General features: G+C 30.9%; 1 protein-coding gene across 1 annotated transcript; it reads left to right on the top strand.

Moving 5' to 3' along the window:
• The first annotated feature begins 1,336 nt into the window (after positions 1-1,336).
• LOC134716618 (uncharacterized) lies at positions 1,337-6,912 on the top strand. The gene is made up of 4 exons (XM_063579628.1): positions 1,337-1,417; positions 5,382-5,539; positions 5,910-6,049; positions 6,704-6,912. The coding sequence occupies exons 1-4, from the start codon at positions 1,337-1,339 to the stop codon at positions 6,910-6,912; spliced, it is 588 nt and encodes a 195-aa protein (XP_063435698.1).
• The last annotated feature ends 6,296 nt before the right edge of the window (positions 6,913-13,208 follow it).

The following is a 13,208-nucleotide window of genomic DNA, read 5'->3' as shown; positions in this document are numbered from 1 at the left end:
TTGACTATAACGAGTAACAAAGATTATGACTATGCCAGTTTATTACGAATAAGTACCCAAAGAGACCTGAGTGAACAAGATATTTTTATGGCCATTATTCAGGAAATGAAAGAGCGGTATTATTAACACTCATTTAGTCATTTCATAATTAATACAATATAAATGATTACGGATTAGTGGCATGATTGTCAATGAAACTCCAAATGTTGATATACATGTATAATATGTGAACAGTGACAGTTAACTGTAAAGCTTTTTACAACGATCAGACTGATTATTATTCATACTGCATGTGGAACATACTGTGAAAGTACTTTTATTCGTGGGGTACCAATTTTCGTGGTTTTCGTGGATGACTTTATCCACGAATTTAAGTGTCCAACGAAATAAAACAACCATTGTCTAAATCCGAGAATATTTTAATAGCAGTCACAGAACTCCAACCGCATGCAGGATTGACAATTGAAGATACGTTTAAAGCATTTGTATATGTTGCTGATTTCTATGAGTGACATGTTTATGGCCTAATTAACACCTTTGATAGTCTCTAATCTGTTGATCACTTTATCATGGGTTAATTAGTGTTATCATTACGATTGACACGTGTCAATGTTTACTTTGCAATTTTCTTAAATCCAGACTTTTTGTTACCTTCGTTTCTAAAGGCTTTAATTTTTCAATTATTTTTTTTTTAATAAGAAAACTAAAATCCACGAATTTAAAAACCCACGAACATGTAAATATTGCTCAAACCACGAAAATTGATACCCACGAATTAAAGTACTTTCACAGTAATAAGCGAAAATTCAAGAGATACATTTGATACTGATTTATACTGTACATTTGAAATAAATTTATTGATGATACCAACTGAAAACCCCTTATTAAAGTCTCCTGACCTGAAAAAAAAAGTAAAAACACAAAAATAATGAACTCCGAGGAAAATTCTAAAAGGAAAATCAAAAATCAAAAGGCAAAATCAAGAGTCCAAACACATCAAACGAATGGATAACAACTGTCATATTCCTGACTTGGTACAGGCTTCTTTAAATAATATTTCAGGTATAGACAGTAATAACTGGTTAATGAGTGGCTTTTCTATGCTTTACACCAAAAAAAAATTTTAGTGGAAAAAAGAAATTTTAAAATAGCACAGATCTTCCTCTATTGCTTAAAATATACCGGTATGTACTTAGTGTTTCTTAATTATTTACTTTTAAAATATCTTCAGCTGTCCCAGTTTGCTTGATACACTTATATCAGTATGTGTAAAAGATAAGGAAAAAGTTACAGTTAGACAAATATAACAAGTGTAGCAGTGGCGTACTCATGCCTGATGTTCTCCAGGAATAATAAAAATTCTGCTATGCAGAGAGTTTTGACTCTATTGTCTGTGAAAGGAGATGCTAATGATGAGGTATGAACAATTCATCACAAAAACTGGTTAGTATAATCAAACTAAAGATAAAGAGAAGCACTGGAGTGAAATACACCATCAAAAATACTAATTTGCTTTATTCTTTTGCAAACAACCAATATTATAGTGTTCACATACTTGGGATTGCAGGCTATAGATGCAAACCGCTAATCAAGTACAGGCTATAGATACAAACCGCTAATCAAGTACAGGCTATAGATACAAACCGCTAATCAAGTACAGGCTATAGATACAAACCGCTAATCAAGTACAGGCTATAGATACAAACCGCTAATCAAGTACAGGCTATAGATACAAACCGCTAATCAAGTACAGGCTATAGATACAAACCGCTAATCAAGTACAGGCCACCATACTTAAGAATTAAGACCATTTGATACATTGCAACTCACATATTGCTATATTTTTTTATTTTTTTTTATTCATTTGGTCTGTTTTCCTAATTGCTTTTTTGCTTGAATTACAATGTATGCTCTTTATGCTCTATACTACTAACAAAGTACATTATATATAAGTCTGTACCTAAGGGAAATACACTTGCTGTAGGTTGGTTCGAATCCAGCTGCAGACAAATAAATGTATGCCATTTATGCTATTAACACTTACTTGTGAAAGCATTCTTTAACATTTTACAAAAAAGCCATGGTTTTTAGGACAATAGCCCATTTTTAAACTGATATGAATTGAAAGAAAAAAATACTCACACTTTTCATTTAAGTGCCACAATGCAAAAAAATGGAATATGAAATATAATAGATTGATCAGGAATAGATATTAAAGAATGAGTTCACAGTTAGCTTAACATGAATTAACATGCTTTTCTTTTATATGGTGTTGGTGTTTAAACTAACAGAAATACAACAGCTATTGCTTTGCTTTTTATGCTTATTTCTTGCATGCCTATAGAACTGTCTTTGATCAATAACTCATTTTTTTCAGACTAACAAAACATTTATTTTATATTCATTTTTAAGTAAAAAATACAATATTGCTAACTTTACTTAAACAGTGTATATAAAGTGCGAATCCAGCTAGTTCATTTTTACTGTTATATGCGGGTATGTCTATTGTAGAATAAAGGATCATGGGAAAACTGTATTTGTTTATGTTTTGAAAATATCAAGTTAAGTGATTTGAAGATAAGTTTTAACATATTTTCATTGTGATATGTCTTTATAATATACAAATATAGCATTAAAGTTCAAATAAGTGTTATAAAAGCATCATAATATAGCATATCGATTATTGAAAGCGATCCATTTTAACTATAGATGCGATGAATTATCACTGTTAGTGCAGTCATTATTAATGTAGAATTTTCAAAGATGCGAGGAATTTTTATTGTAGAATTATGTGATAAATGCACTTGCAACTAACGAAAAAACTTAGTTGATGACTTTAGGATTTATGATACATGTATTTTCAAATTGAAACTCCTCATTCATTCATTCTTCATCAAATATATAGCTTTTCAAACTTGCGATTCTCAAAATGAAAAATTCTAGATCCGCGAATGGATACTACCGCAGAGGTAAAACCATACACATTTGAGTTATTGTACACGAAATGATTGCTACAATTCATTTTTGTTGATTTAAGACGCTTTAGAACTCTATGTGGGCTATTTCAGCAACTAGGCAAAAAATCCCCAAACTAGATACACGGTTAGATTTAGCATGTCAACGAATCCCATATATCTATATTAAAGGAATTTTGTCTATAAATTTGGACCGCACAATATTGAAAAAGGGACCAAAAATATAAAAAAAAATGCATGCATCGGATACATTTGTTATTGAAGGCATGACTGTAACAATAGGATGAATATACAAAAATATCTTATTCTGGGGGTCTCATTGGGAGGGGGGGTGCTGATCCCGGATCCCGCTTACTGTTTTGGCAGATTCCCGTATTCCGCTTATTGTTTTGTCAGATTCCCATATCCCGCTTATACTATGCAGTTCTCATTTTTTTGTAATTATCCGTGTCCCGCTAGACTTCATATCTCGTTTTTCACGACACAATCATTTGACTTTCACCTGTCACGCTTGCAAAAAATCGGCAATCCGGCGTCACGCTTATACCCAAATGCGACCCACTATTTACTCTATTCTGACTCATATTAAGCCCATTATGAATATATTAAAAAAGTAACGTGGATTTTTTTATCCCTTTTTATCCCGTCTCGTTTCGTTTTTTAGCCATATATAGATGTCGTATGTGACAATGAGACAACTCTCCATCCGAGTCACAATTTATAAAAGAGACCATTATACGTCAAAATACGGTCTTCAACATGGAGTCTTGGCTCACACCGAACAGCAAGTTATAAAGGGCTTCAGTGTAAAACCTTTTAAACGGGAAAACAAAGGTACAATCTATATTATGATGTACGTAATTAGTGGTGAAGTGTCATGGAAATGGATAAAAAAATAAGGATAAAGATCCCTATACGCTTTATACGAAACTAAATGGAATACATTTGAAATAAATGTTATTTCTATTTAATTTATTAGAGTGTTTTAAAACCAAACTTTCCTCCGTAAGTTAAATTTTATCAAATCTTTCTCTTACTTTATCTATTGTTTGAGCAAGTCGGCTAAATTAAGGCTTTACAGCTAATTTCATAATGCATGCAAAGCAAAACTTTGGTTGGCTTGCTTGCTTTGTTTGTTTAATTGTTTTTAAAACTTTGTAAATAAGATTGACATTTTTAAACAATATGAATAGGCATATGATAGTTTAACCTGTATTTTTAATATTTGAATTAAATTGGGTGTTATCACAATGATTATCCAATAAAAGAAAAGCAAGCAAGTCAACTAAAGCTTGCTCTACATGCTTAAAGAAATGAGCTGTAATAGATAAAAAAAAATTCTACAGTGAAAATGCACCGCATATACAATACTAATGATTCGCTCCACAGTAAAAATGAAAGAATAGTATCATTATTCGACAGTAAACATGACTAGCATTACGAAATCATCATAGTGGAATTTAGTTAAATATGAAGAAACTGAATGACAAAACATGTTCTACTTTATACAACTTTATTAATTGTATTAAAATGAATATTTTTTTACTGCAACAACATCTTACCTGTTAGTTATAAAGCACCTGCATGATCTGTTCGTGAAATGTCATAAATATTCACCTATTTTGGTATATCTTTCACAGCTGGATGGCTTAAGGCGCGATAAAACCCCGCTCGCATCGCTTACTTTGTTTAATTAGTATTATGTATTTCTGAACATATACATTTTAACTAATTTTCTTCATTTTCTTCAAAAATTAAAAAAAGTTCGTCTGTTTATTTATCATTCTACATAAGACATTTATGGCATATACAGTAAAAATTATATTTTAGGATCCGCACTTTACATACACTGTTAAAGCTTGGATTGTAATGTATTGTGTTGATTATCAAACCATATTTTCATACCTTTCTTTTTTTTTGGTATTCTATTTCACAGTTCATTAGAAGATTAAACAGGATTTCATTGAACCTTTCATGTTCTGGGAAAATAAGGATATTAGACAAGGCTGTCAGTGCTTCTAAAATTCAGTTAGTTGAAGCAATTCGATCAAACCCTCTAATGAAAATTACTGGCGATAATCTAGACTTCTACATAAGAACTAACCACCAGAGCACTGAAAATAGCAACCAGGATATTATACACTGTCATTTTTTTATCCAATTTTACATACTTATTTTCAAATTCAACATATATAAAGTGTCTCCAAAATCTGTCTCATTATGTTAGAGTGCATTTGAATATAAATTCCCCCCATGACAAACTTTAAATGGCAAAATTTAATATTGAAATGAGAAAATTTAGGGGAGACAATTATTAAAAAATGATTATAGAAGGGATTACTTCCCTTAGTTCAGTATTTAATAAATTAATGGATAAAAAATAATTTAAAAAATGATTTTTTTTAGGTAAGATTACAAGACATAGATGCAGAAATGTTTGTGTTGAATCAATGTGAAACTGTTAAAATGATTGATGTGAAGAAAGTACTGATTGGTCGTCTTCTGTGCGACAGTGAGGAATTTGAGTGGCTGAACAGAAAATTACCACAACACATACCACATCGGTACCAATATTAACTCTTTACTTGGCAAAAAATATCCTTATGATTTCTTTACACATTTTAGAATTTACCAAACACAAATTGATGTCAATAGTTACACTAGAAATAGTAAATATTTAATATACTGTACAGATTGTCTGTTTCAAATTGTGAATACAGTTTTTTCTAAAATTTCATATGATATCAAATATTAGATAACTGGAATATAATAATAGTAATACCTGAATCTCTTTGGTGTACTTACTGTTATATGATAAATCATCAATCTCATTTCAATTTAAATGTATTAGAACCAATGTCTTGTCCTTCATTCAAGAAATCCTGTTTTCCTGCATTTAATATAAAGTGTATATGCTTTCTTTTTTTTTTTAAGTTACAGTGACAGTATGTCAAAAAAACAACAGGTTTTTACATTAAAAATCATGTTCAAGGATGAGTCAAAAAATGAGTATTGTTTAAATATCATGAGTGACTATGAGGACCAAATAATAGAGTGGTACACAAAGGCATATGGTAATTACCTGATCATAGTTTTACAATAGAGTCAGGAAACCTTTTCTTTTAATTGTGCTTAATTGATTTTTCTTTAATATATGATCAGTTTATCTTCTAATTTTAACATCCATTAAAATAAAATTAGTATACGATAAAATTGAGAATGGAAATGGGGAATATGTCAAAGAAAGAACAACCAATATGTCTTCAGCACACCAATGAAATCAAGCATGTCATCAGCTGGCATCTATGCAATTGTGTTTCTTATTCAGAGAAAATGGACGTCACAATCCCAAACCCAAATGATCTGAAATTATATCACATACAAGACAATATATTAATCAGAATTGATATGGTATGATTTCAAATGACACAACCCTCCATAAAAAAACAAAATAACACAGAGATTAACAACTGTAGGTCACTGTACGCCCCCCCCCCCCCCCCCCCCAACAATGAGCAAAGCCTGTACAGCATAGTCAGCTTAAAAGGGCCCAAAATAAAATGTTTCAAAATTCGAAAGAGAATACTATGTCTTATTTATATAAAAAAAATGAAGGAAAAACAAATATATAACACATTAACAAACGGCAACCTGAAAATGTGCAGAAAAATAAGTTTTAATAAATGTATCAATATTGAGAAATAGAAAATATCAGATTTTTTTAACAGGTAATACAGATATGTTAGATAGGCATGGGGTTGTTTTGGGTGGAGATACGCTGACCAGGGAGAGGCTGCAAAATGCCAAAAATATAAGACTGTTAGCATTGATACCAAGGGGTTGTTTTTTAAATTTGGCTCCAGTGACATGTGAACTTGATTATGTCATCTTTAATATCTTTTACATTAGTCGCAACATCCCTATTACAGTAATGTAAAAGTGGTGTTGAATCTTTTCCAGTTCTACCAGCACGACCTATCTCCTGTATATAGTCTGATAGTGACCTTGGAGGACGAGCATGTCTGACTCTCTTAATGGAAGGTGAATTAAAGTCCATCTCTACAACTGAAGTGCAAAACACCAGCTTTATTTTGGGCTTCTCACATGATAATTCTTTAATAACATGATTTTTAACCTCATCATCTTGCCCACTACATAAAATACCTTATAGACAAGTATCTAAGGTTGGTCTTTCAAATATGAAATTACAGTAACTAGCTGCATTACCAATATACTGTAGAGGCATGAAAAAAAGGGTTACTGGGAAAATATCAGGGTTTTTTAACAAATCATTGCAAATTGGTTTGTATAAATTCTCGTAACAATCATAAATGTCAAGTGATGGCTCTTTAACTTTAATCTGTAGATAAATGTTCTTCCTGTCTGGACTTGCTCTTACTACTGCTGGATTAGTCATCCCAAGTGATGCAATGACATCTGTCTCGTCCTTGGTAGTGATGGTTGCACTTAACCCTAATCTAGGTACTCCTGGAAAAAATCCAGGAAGCTCCCTCATGTGTTGGGTAGCCTTCCGAAAGGACTTCCCCCTGTTGAATGAAATAATGTAAAAAATCATTACATGTACTGCCATTTCAATATTAATGTCAAAAACATCACCACCAAAATATTTGACCGCCACCAAAATAAATGGTTATTCTATTTAAACATACATCACACCAAAAGAAGACACTTTAAATCATTATTTCTGTAGGGTGTTACATGTATTTACCCAGTTTTGATGAGGGAATTCAATAAAAGTTTGTAAAAACTGCTTCACTCCTTGTTTGCCCTATTGTCAGAGTAAATTTCTGGGGTGTTATGTATATTTTGATGGAAAAGCCATATAAGCATGGGAATAAAGCACTGTGAAATCATTTGTTTTTTCTCCATTAAAAATGAAAGGTTTAATTTTTTTAAATGAACGAAATTATTGTGTATTACCATTTTTCAAACTTGTCAGTGCTTTTTCTACATTTATTTAATTGTAATATAGAAGAGAAACACTGAAATAAATTATGTTTAAAAAAGTCAATTGTCAACCACCTTTCTTTCCAAAAATACTCATATAAATATGATAATTTAATGATAACTTCCACATAGTAGATAAAAATAGTGAGAAAAATATGATTTCACACATTATAAATGTTATTAGCTGAGGTCTTTAATACATTTGTTTGTCTGCAGTTGGATTTGAACCAACATACAGTAAGTGTATTTCCCTTAGATACAGACTTTTTTATAATGTATTTTGTTAATAATCTGCATAATACTGTGGATTCATTATTATTCGTGGGATACCAATTTTGTGCCTTTCGTGGGTACTGGTGAACCACGAAATTAAATGTTCAACGAATAACAAATTTCATATAGGCTTGTATGTAGACTTCGGCAAAACCACGAAATTAAAAATCCATGAACTTGCAAGTTTTCCATAATCCACGAAAATTGGTACCCACGAAAATAAATAAATCCAAAGTATTTAATATGCTGAAAACAAAAGCAAAATTCTTCAAACATAAACTTTGAATGCAAACAATGGGATAATCCATCACCAAAAATACCTGGGCATTCAATGGTTTGGATCCATTTAATGCCTTGTATACAGCCGCATACAATACTACTCAAAATGAAGTATACAAGTGAAAGTACCAAGTCAGGAGTCTTTATTTCAATGTTGACTGTGTGTTGCAGTAATTCATATCTGGTTTTGACCCTTGAATTCAATGTATGTTAATCAGGTCATTTGGTTTCTGTTTTTGTATTTCATTTTTTTTGTGGTATGAGAGTTTTTAACAGCTTAAAATGTGGTGCATGAGAATCCATTATCCAGCACTAAGTTACAAGTGTTTTTTATGATAAAGCAATCTATTAATGTGTATGAAATCCTACAACGTAATAAAGTTGGAACTCACCATTTTTCTTTCTTATACTCACATTTTCTTGTTTTTTAATATGTAAAATTGTATCTGAAGACTCTAATGAATTATAATGATTAACTCCAACATACAAGCTCTAAAAATAATAACTGTAAAACTGCATTGAAAATGTACAACAGCAAAATATCAATGATATATAGTTTAGTGTTTACAAATTGTCTGCATTTGATTTTTTATTCATTCCAATTTGGTCAGTGTGGAGAATAGTACATATTTTAAATCAAAAAAGAAAATTTACAATCACAGGGGTACATGTTGAAGTCAAAGTGATTTGATTTTTTGGAATGCCATAAACATATTCAATGATGAGCTCAATTGTATAGTAAAACAAGATGTGGATGTGATACATTAACAGTAGCACAAGGGTTTATAAGTCGTAAGAATGGTTAGGATGTTAATAGTAACAAGGTTATAATATCAGAGAGGTCAACTTTCATTTGAAGTGTCAGTCACTTAATTTATGCATTTGACAAACAGCCTACAGTGATGCATCCATATAATGTTACAACTTTGAACAACTGAAGATATGCAGTGACTCATGCACATTTAAAAAGTAATTAGAAACAAATGAAAGATGTCAATGAGAACTTATTTATATAAATACATTAAATGGACATTTTCCTATTGTCGAACAGTAACAAAAATTATCAACATAAACCTGAGAAAAAAAGACATTCATCAATTACAATTGCCTGTACTGAAGAAGTAAAACTACAACAAATAAATATAAAACAATATATAAGAAATAATTTCTGTTCATCTATTTGGAAGTACATGTATGTTGTATAAAAAAATGAACTTTAATTATTGGAAAAAAAATATGAAAAAATATAATAATTCTTATCTCTGTTTACAGGGGATTAATACCATACTCTAACGTGTGAAAAGTAGCAAGCAGAAATAACCAGCACAAATAAGTTAAATATCATGAATACTGAAAATAATTAATAGCATATTCAATAAAATTATTTTAGCAGTAATGGAAAATTTGATGAAATTACTTAATATACCTAAAAGAATCCAAAAGATCTTTGCCTTCTGATGTGCAGAAGAATGCTTCTGGATGAGCAAAAATCAAATTGCAGTTGGATACTTCTGCAGTATCAATGTCACATTTCAGATCTTTGACATCTTTATCGGTATCTGCAGTTAATAGCCTTCCCTGTTGATTATAGGATGGCAACATTAGTCTACTCTGGCATAAAAAATTATGCGTTCATACAACATTTGGGATCAAAAAACAAAAAGCTCAAATTGTAACATAAATGCAAGAAAAAAGATATTATTTTATGCAAGTGTAAATCAGATATAATTGATGTTTAGCTAATATTATAAAAATAAAACAAATATATGAATTCAACACCTACTGATTATATCAATATATAATCATGTAATATCATTTCGTTAACTTAAGATGCAAGTTTACTGTTTCATCCCAGCCAAAGGGACTCATCAGGTGGCTTTATGGCTACCACTACAGTAATAGTGTATTTAATGAAAATAAAGGTCTATAAAAAACAGTCTTTTTCGAAAATTTGTTAACAGAACTTGTAAACTTTTGTCAAGAAGTTTAGAAGAAAAACTCTGCATATTATTTAATATGGCCTTTGCTGTTTTAATGCATGCTACATGTTTATATATACTACACGTATTTTCTTTTCATATGTACTTTGTTGAAACAGTTTCAAACTTTTATACACACAAGTCTGTAGTACTAAATTATGTAGATCTGTAAAAAGGAAAATGACAAAAATACAACCCCACCAAACTACAGGCCCTTGGGTATCTAAACAACAGATAAAAATAATTTTGTTTCTTTAAAAAAAGAAAAGCAATACATGAACCTAAGACTGCCGACTACCGGGTCACCAAAAGATTGTTGCTGAATTTGTGTTTGCTGTTGAATTGAAATAGTTGACTCTGAATAGAAGAAGCCAGTTGAAAGTATATATTTACAGCTTCTATTTGAATAGTTATTTCAAAGCTCGACTATTTTATTTATTACTTGGGAATGTACATAATTTTACCAATCCTTTGGCAAATCCTAATTTCTACTAACCGAATGACTTATGCAAATTATACAAACCTATCGCAATGTAAATTTATGCACTCAGTTTGCTTTATAATCTTGAATTCTGGATGCATTTATATTATCTTTCATAATTTTTATCAGTATCTTTATATTTTGTTTCCTACATGAATGCCTTTATATTCTCAACTCATATTTGAAGCTGTCTTTACTCATGGTAGATGTTGTATGCAGTGAAACCTGTGGCAAGCAATTGATTTGGGACCTGTTATGAAGAGACTTATTTTGGTCTCATAAAAAATCTCAAATTTTAAGGATTTCCAGATTTTATTTAGATCATTTCAAGCATTCTACAGGGAAACTTAGTTTTGCCAAAGAATTTCTAAATTCAGAAGTTTATGAATACCTGTACACATTTTGAAAATAGCCAATTGATATTAAAAGGTATGTAGATATAAAAAACGCCAGACACAGTTAAGTCTACAAAAAAAAACATCAGTGACGCTCGATTGAAAAAAGTTAAAAGGCTAAATACATTACAAAGTTGAGAAATCTATTCCTTGGGTAGACAATTCTTAGCTTTTTGAAAAGGTCAAAGTTTATAATAGGACAGTGACTCCAAAAAGAAACAAAAGAGAAACAACTCGAGGTCAGAATACCGTTAGTAATGATAAACGTGCTTGAAAGTCACATGTTAAGCTCTTTTGCCGTGCCCTGAATTTAGATAACAAAAACGAAAATAAGCTTTCACGAGTGAATTTAATAGTATTGCATGCAAGTGGTATTTTAGCGCACGAAATAGTAAAAAGAAAACATCTCACTGATACTCAGGAATAAAAAATACGTGTTTGCGTAATCACATATCTTAATCTTATAGTTGAATTCCATCCTCAAACGGCCTCCAGATTCTTTGACATTGACTATAATGTGAATGAATCAAGACGTGTAGGATAGATACATGTAGTTGGTCAACACAATGAATACAATTTTCAAAGCCGTACTGTAGTACAAATATTTAGATGCTATAAGGTTAAACTATTTAAACAAACAAACAAACAATTTAATAAAAATTTATTATAAACTAAGTTACGTTCCTTTTAGTATTTTTTTCAAATTCTTTTGAATATATGATATCAGTAAACACGAACGTCAAGTATTTACGGATGGACACTTTATTTATCGAATGAATCTATTTTCAAATTATAACATTCGTCAAGGGTTATCAAGGGACAATATCAAAACGTAGATAACAACCTGTATTTAGACCTGTATAAATGACCGAAAGCTTTAGACGCGTTCCGAGAATTTTATTCTGACTTCCGTCCGAGAGATATTGAGTGGCCCATAGACACATCCAAAACTCGCCAATATATAAGCATGAACCCCTCAGGGGGTTCATGCAATAATTTTGTACATGTAGTATGGATAGTAAAAATGGGTAATTTCTCTGAGTCATTTAAATCACTCTAAACTAGATAAGACTACACAGAAGCTGAGACTACTATAACACATGTGTTATAGTAGTCTCAGACAGAAGGGATAGATAATATATGCATTATAAATAATAAAATATAGAAAATTTAATATTTTAATCAATAAAAAAATTTCCTGCTGATTTTTAAGGGATTCTTAATGGCAAATGGAAACAAACACCGGTAGTTAATCAATCGTAATTCATAATATCATGATAATATTTGACACAGACTGCCACTGGCAACTGAGTTTGGTGGGTAGGGAAAAATTGGAAATAGAGAGCTAATTGCATTTGAATTTTTTTCATGCAGATAACATTTTTAAAAATTTACCCTGGTATTAAAGAATGCAACACTTTAATCCTGATGTTCTTAATTTCTGGATTTGTTCTTCCTGGATGACACTGAGTGGATAGAACACAACCACAGTGCCATCAAGGATCAACGGTGCTAATTGATAAATTAGACTCTTGCCATAGCCTGTTGGCAAAATAGCAAGAATCTCTAGGTTTTTCGCTTCAAGTAATTTCAAAACCTTAACTTGTCTTGTTTTTTACTTTAAATTTGGTGATAATCCTAGTCGAAGGAGATGATTTTCATATTCCGCCATCATTGTCAAATTACTCAAACCTTTCGCTAATCAAATTTCGACAGCCCTCGGTATGAATAAAATAAAATCAAATTAAATAATTTTATTGGTGTAAATTCTTATACAGAAATGATACCAGCCGACATTTACAAACTACAAATACAAATACAAAAATAAACAAACAAACAGACAAAAACAAAAAAAACA

This window comes from Mytilus trossulus, chromosome 4 (assembly GCF_036588685.1).
Source record: "Mytilus trossulus isolate FHL-02 chromosome 4, PNRI_Mtr1.1.1.hap1, whole genome shotgun sequence".
Classification (NCBI taxonomy): Eukaryota; Metazoa; Mollusca; class Bivalvia; order Mytilida; family Mytilidae; genus Mytilus; species Mytilus trossulus.
The sequence above is the reverse complement of the archived record's forward strand: the minus strand, read 5'-3'. Positions and strand labels throughout refer to the sequence as shown.

Coding starts and splice junctions, on each gene's coding strand:
- LOC134716618 (XM_063579628.1), top strand. CDS start 1,337: ATGTTCTCCAGGAATAATAAAAATTCTGCTATGCAGAGAGTTTTGACT. Junction 5,540..5,909: donor CCACAACACATACCACATCG/GTACCAATATTA, acceptor TTTTTTTTTAAG/TTACAGTGACAGTATGTCAA. Junction 6,050..6,703: donor GTGGTACACAAAGGCATATG/GTAATTACCTGA, acceptor TTTTTTTAACAG/GTAATACAGATATGTTAGAT.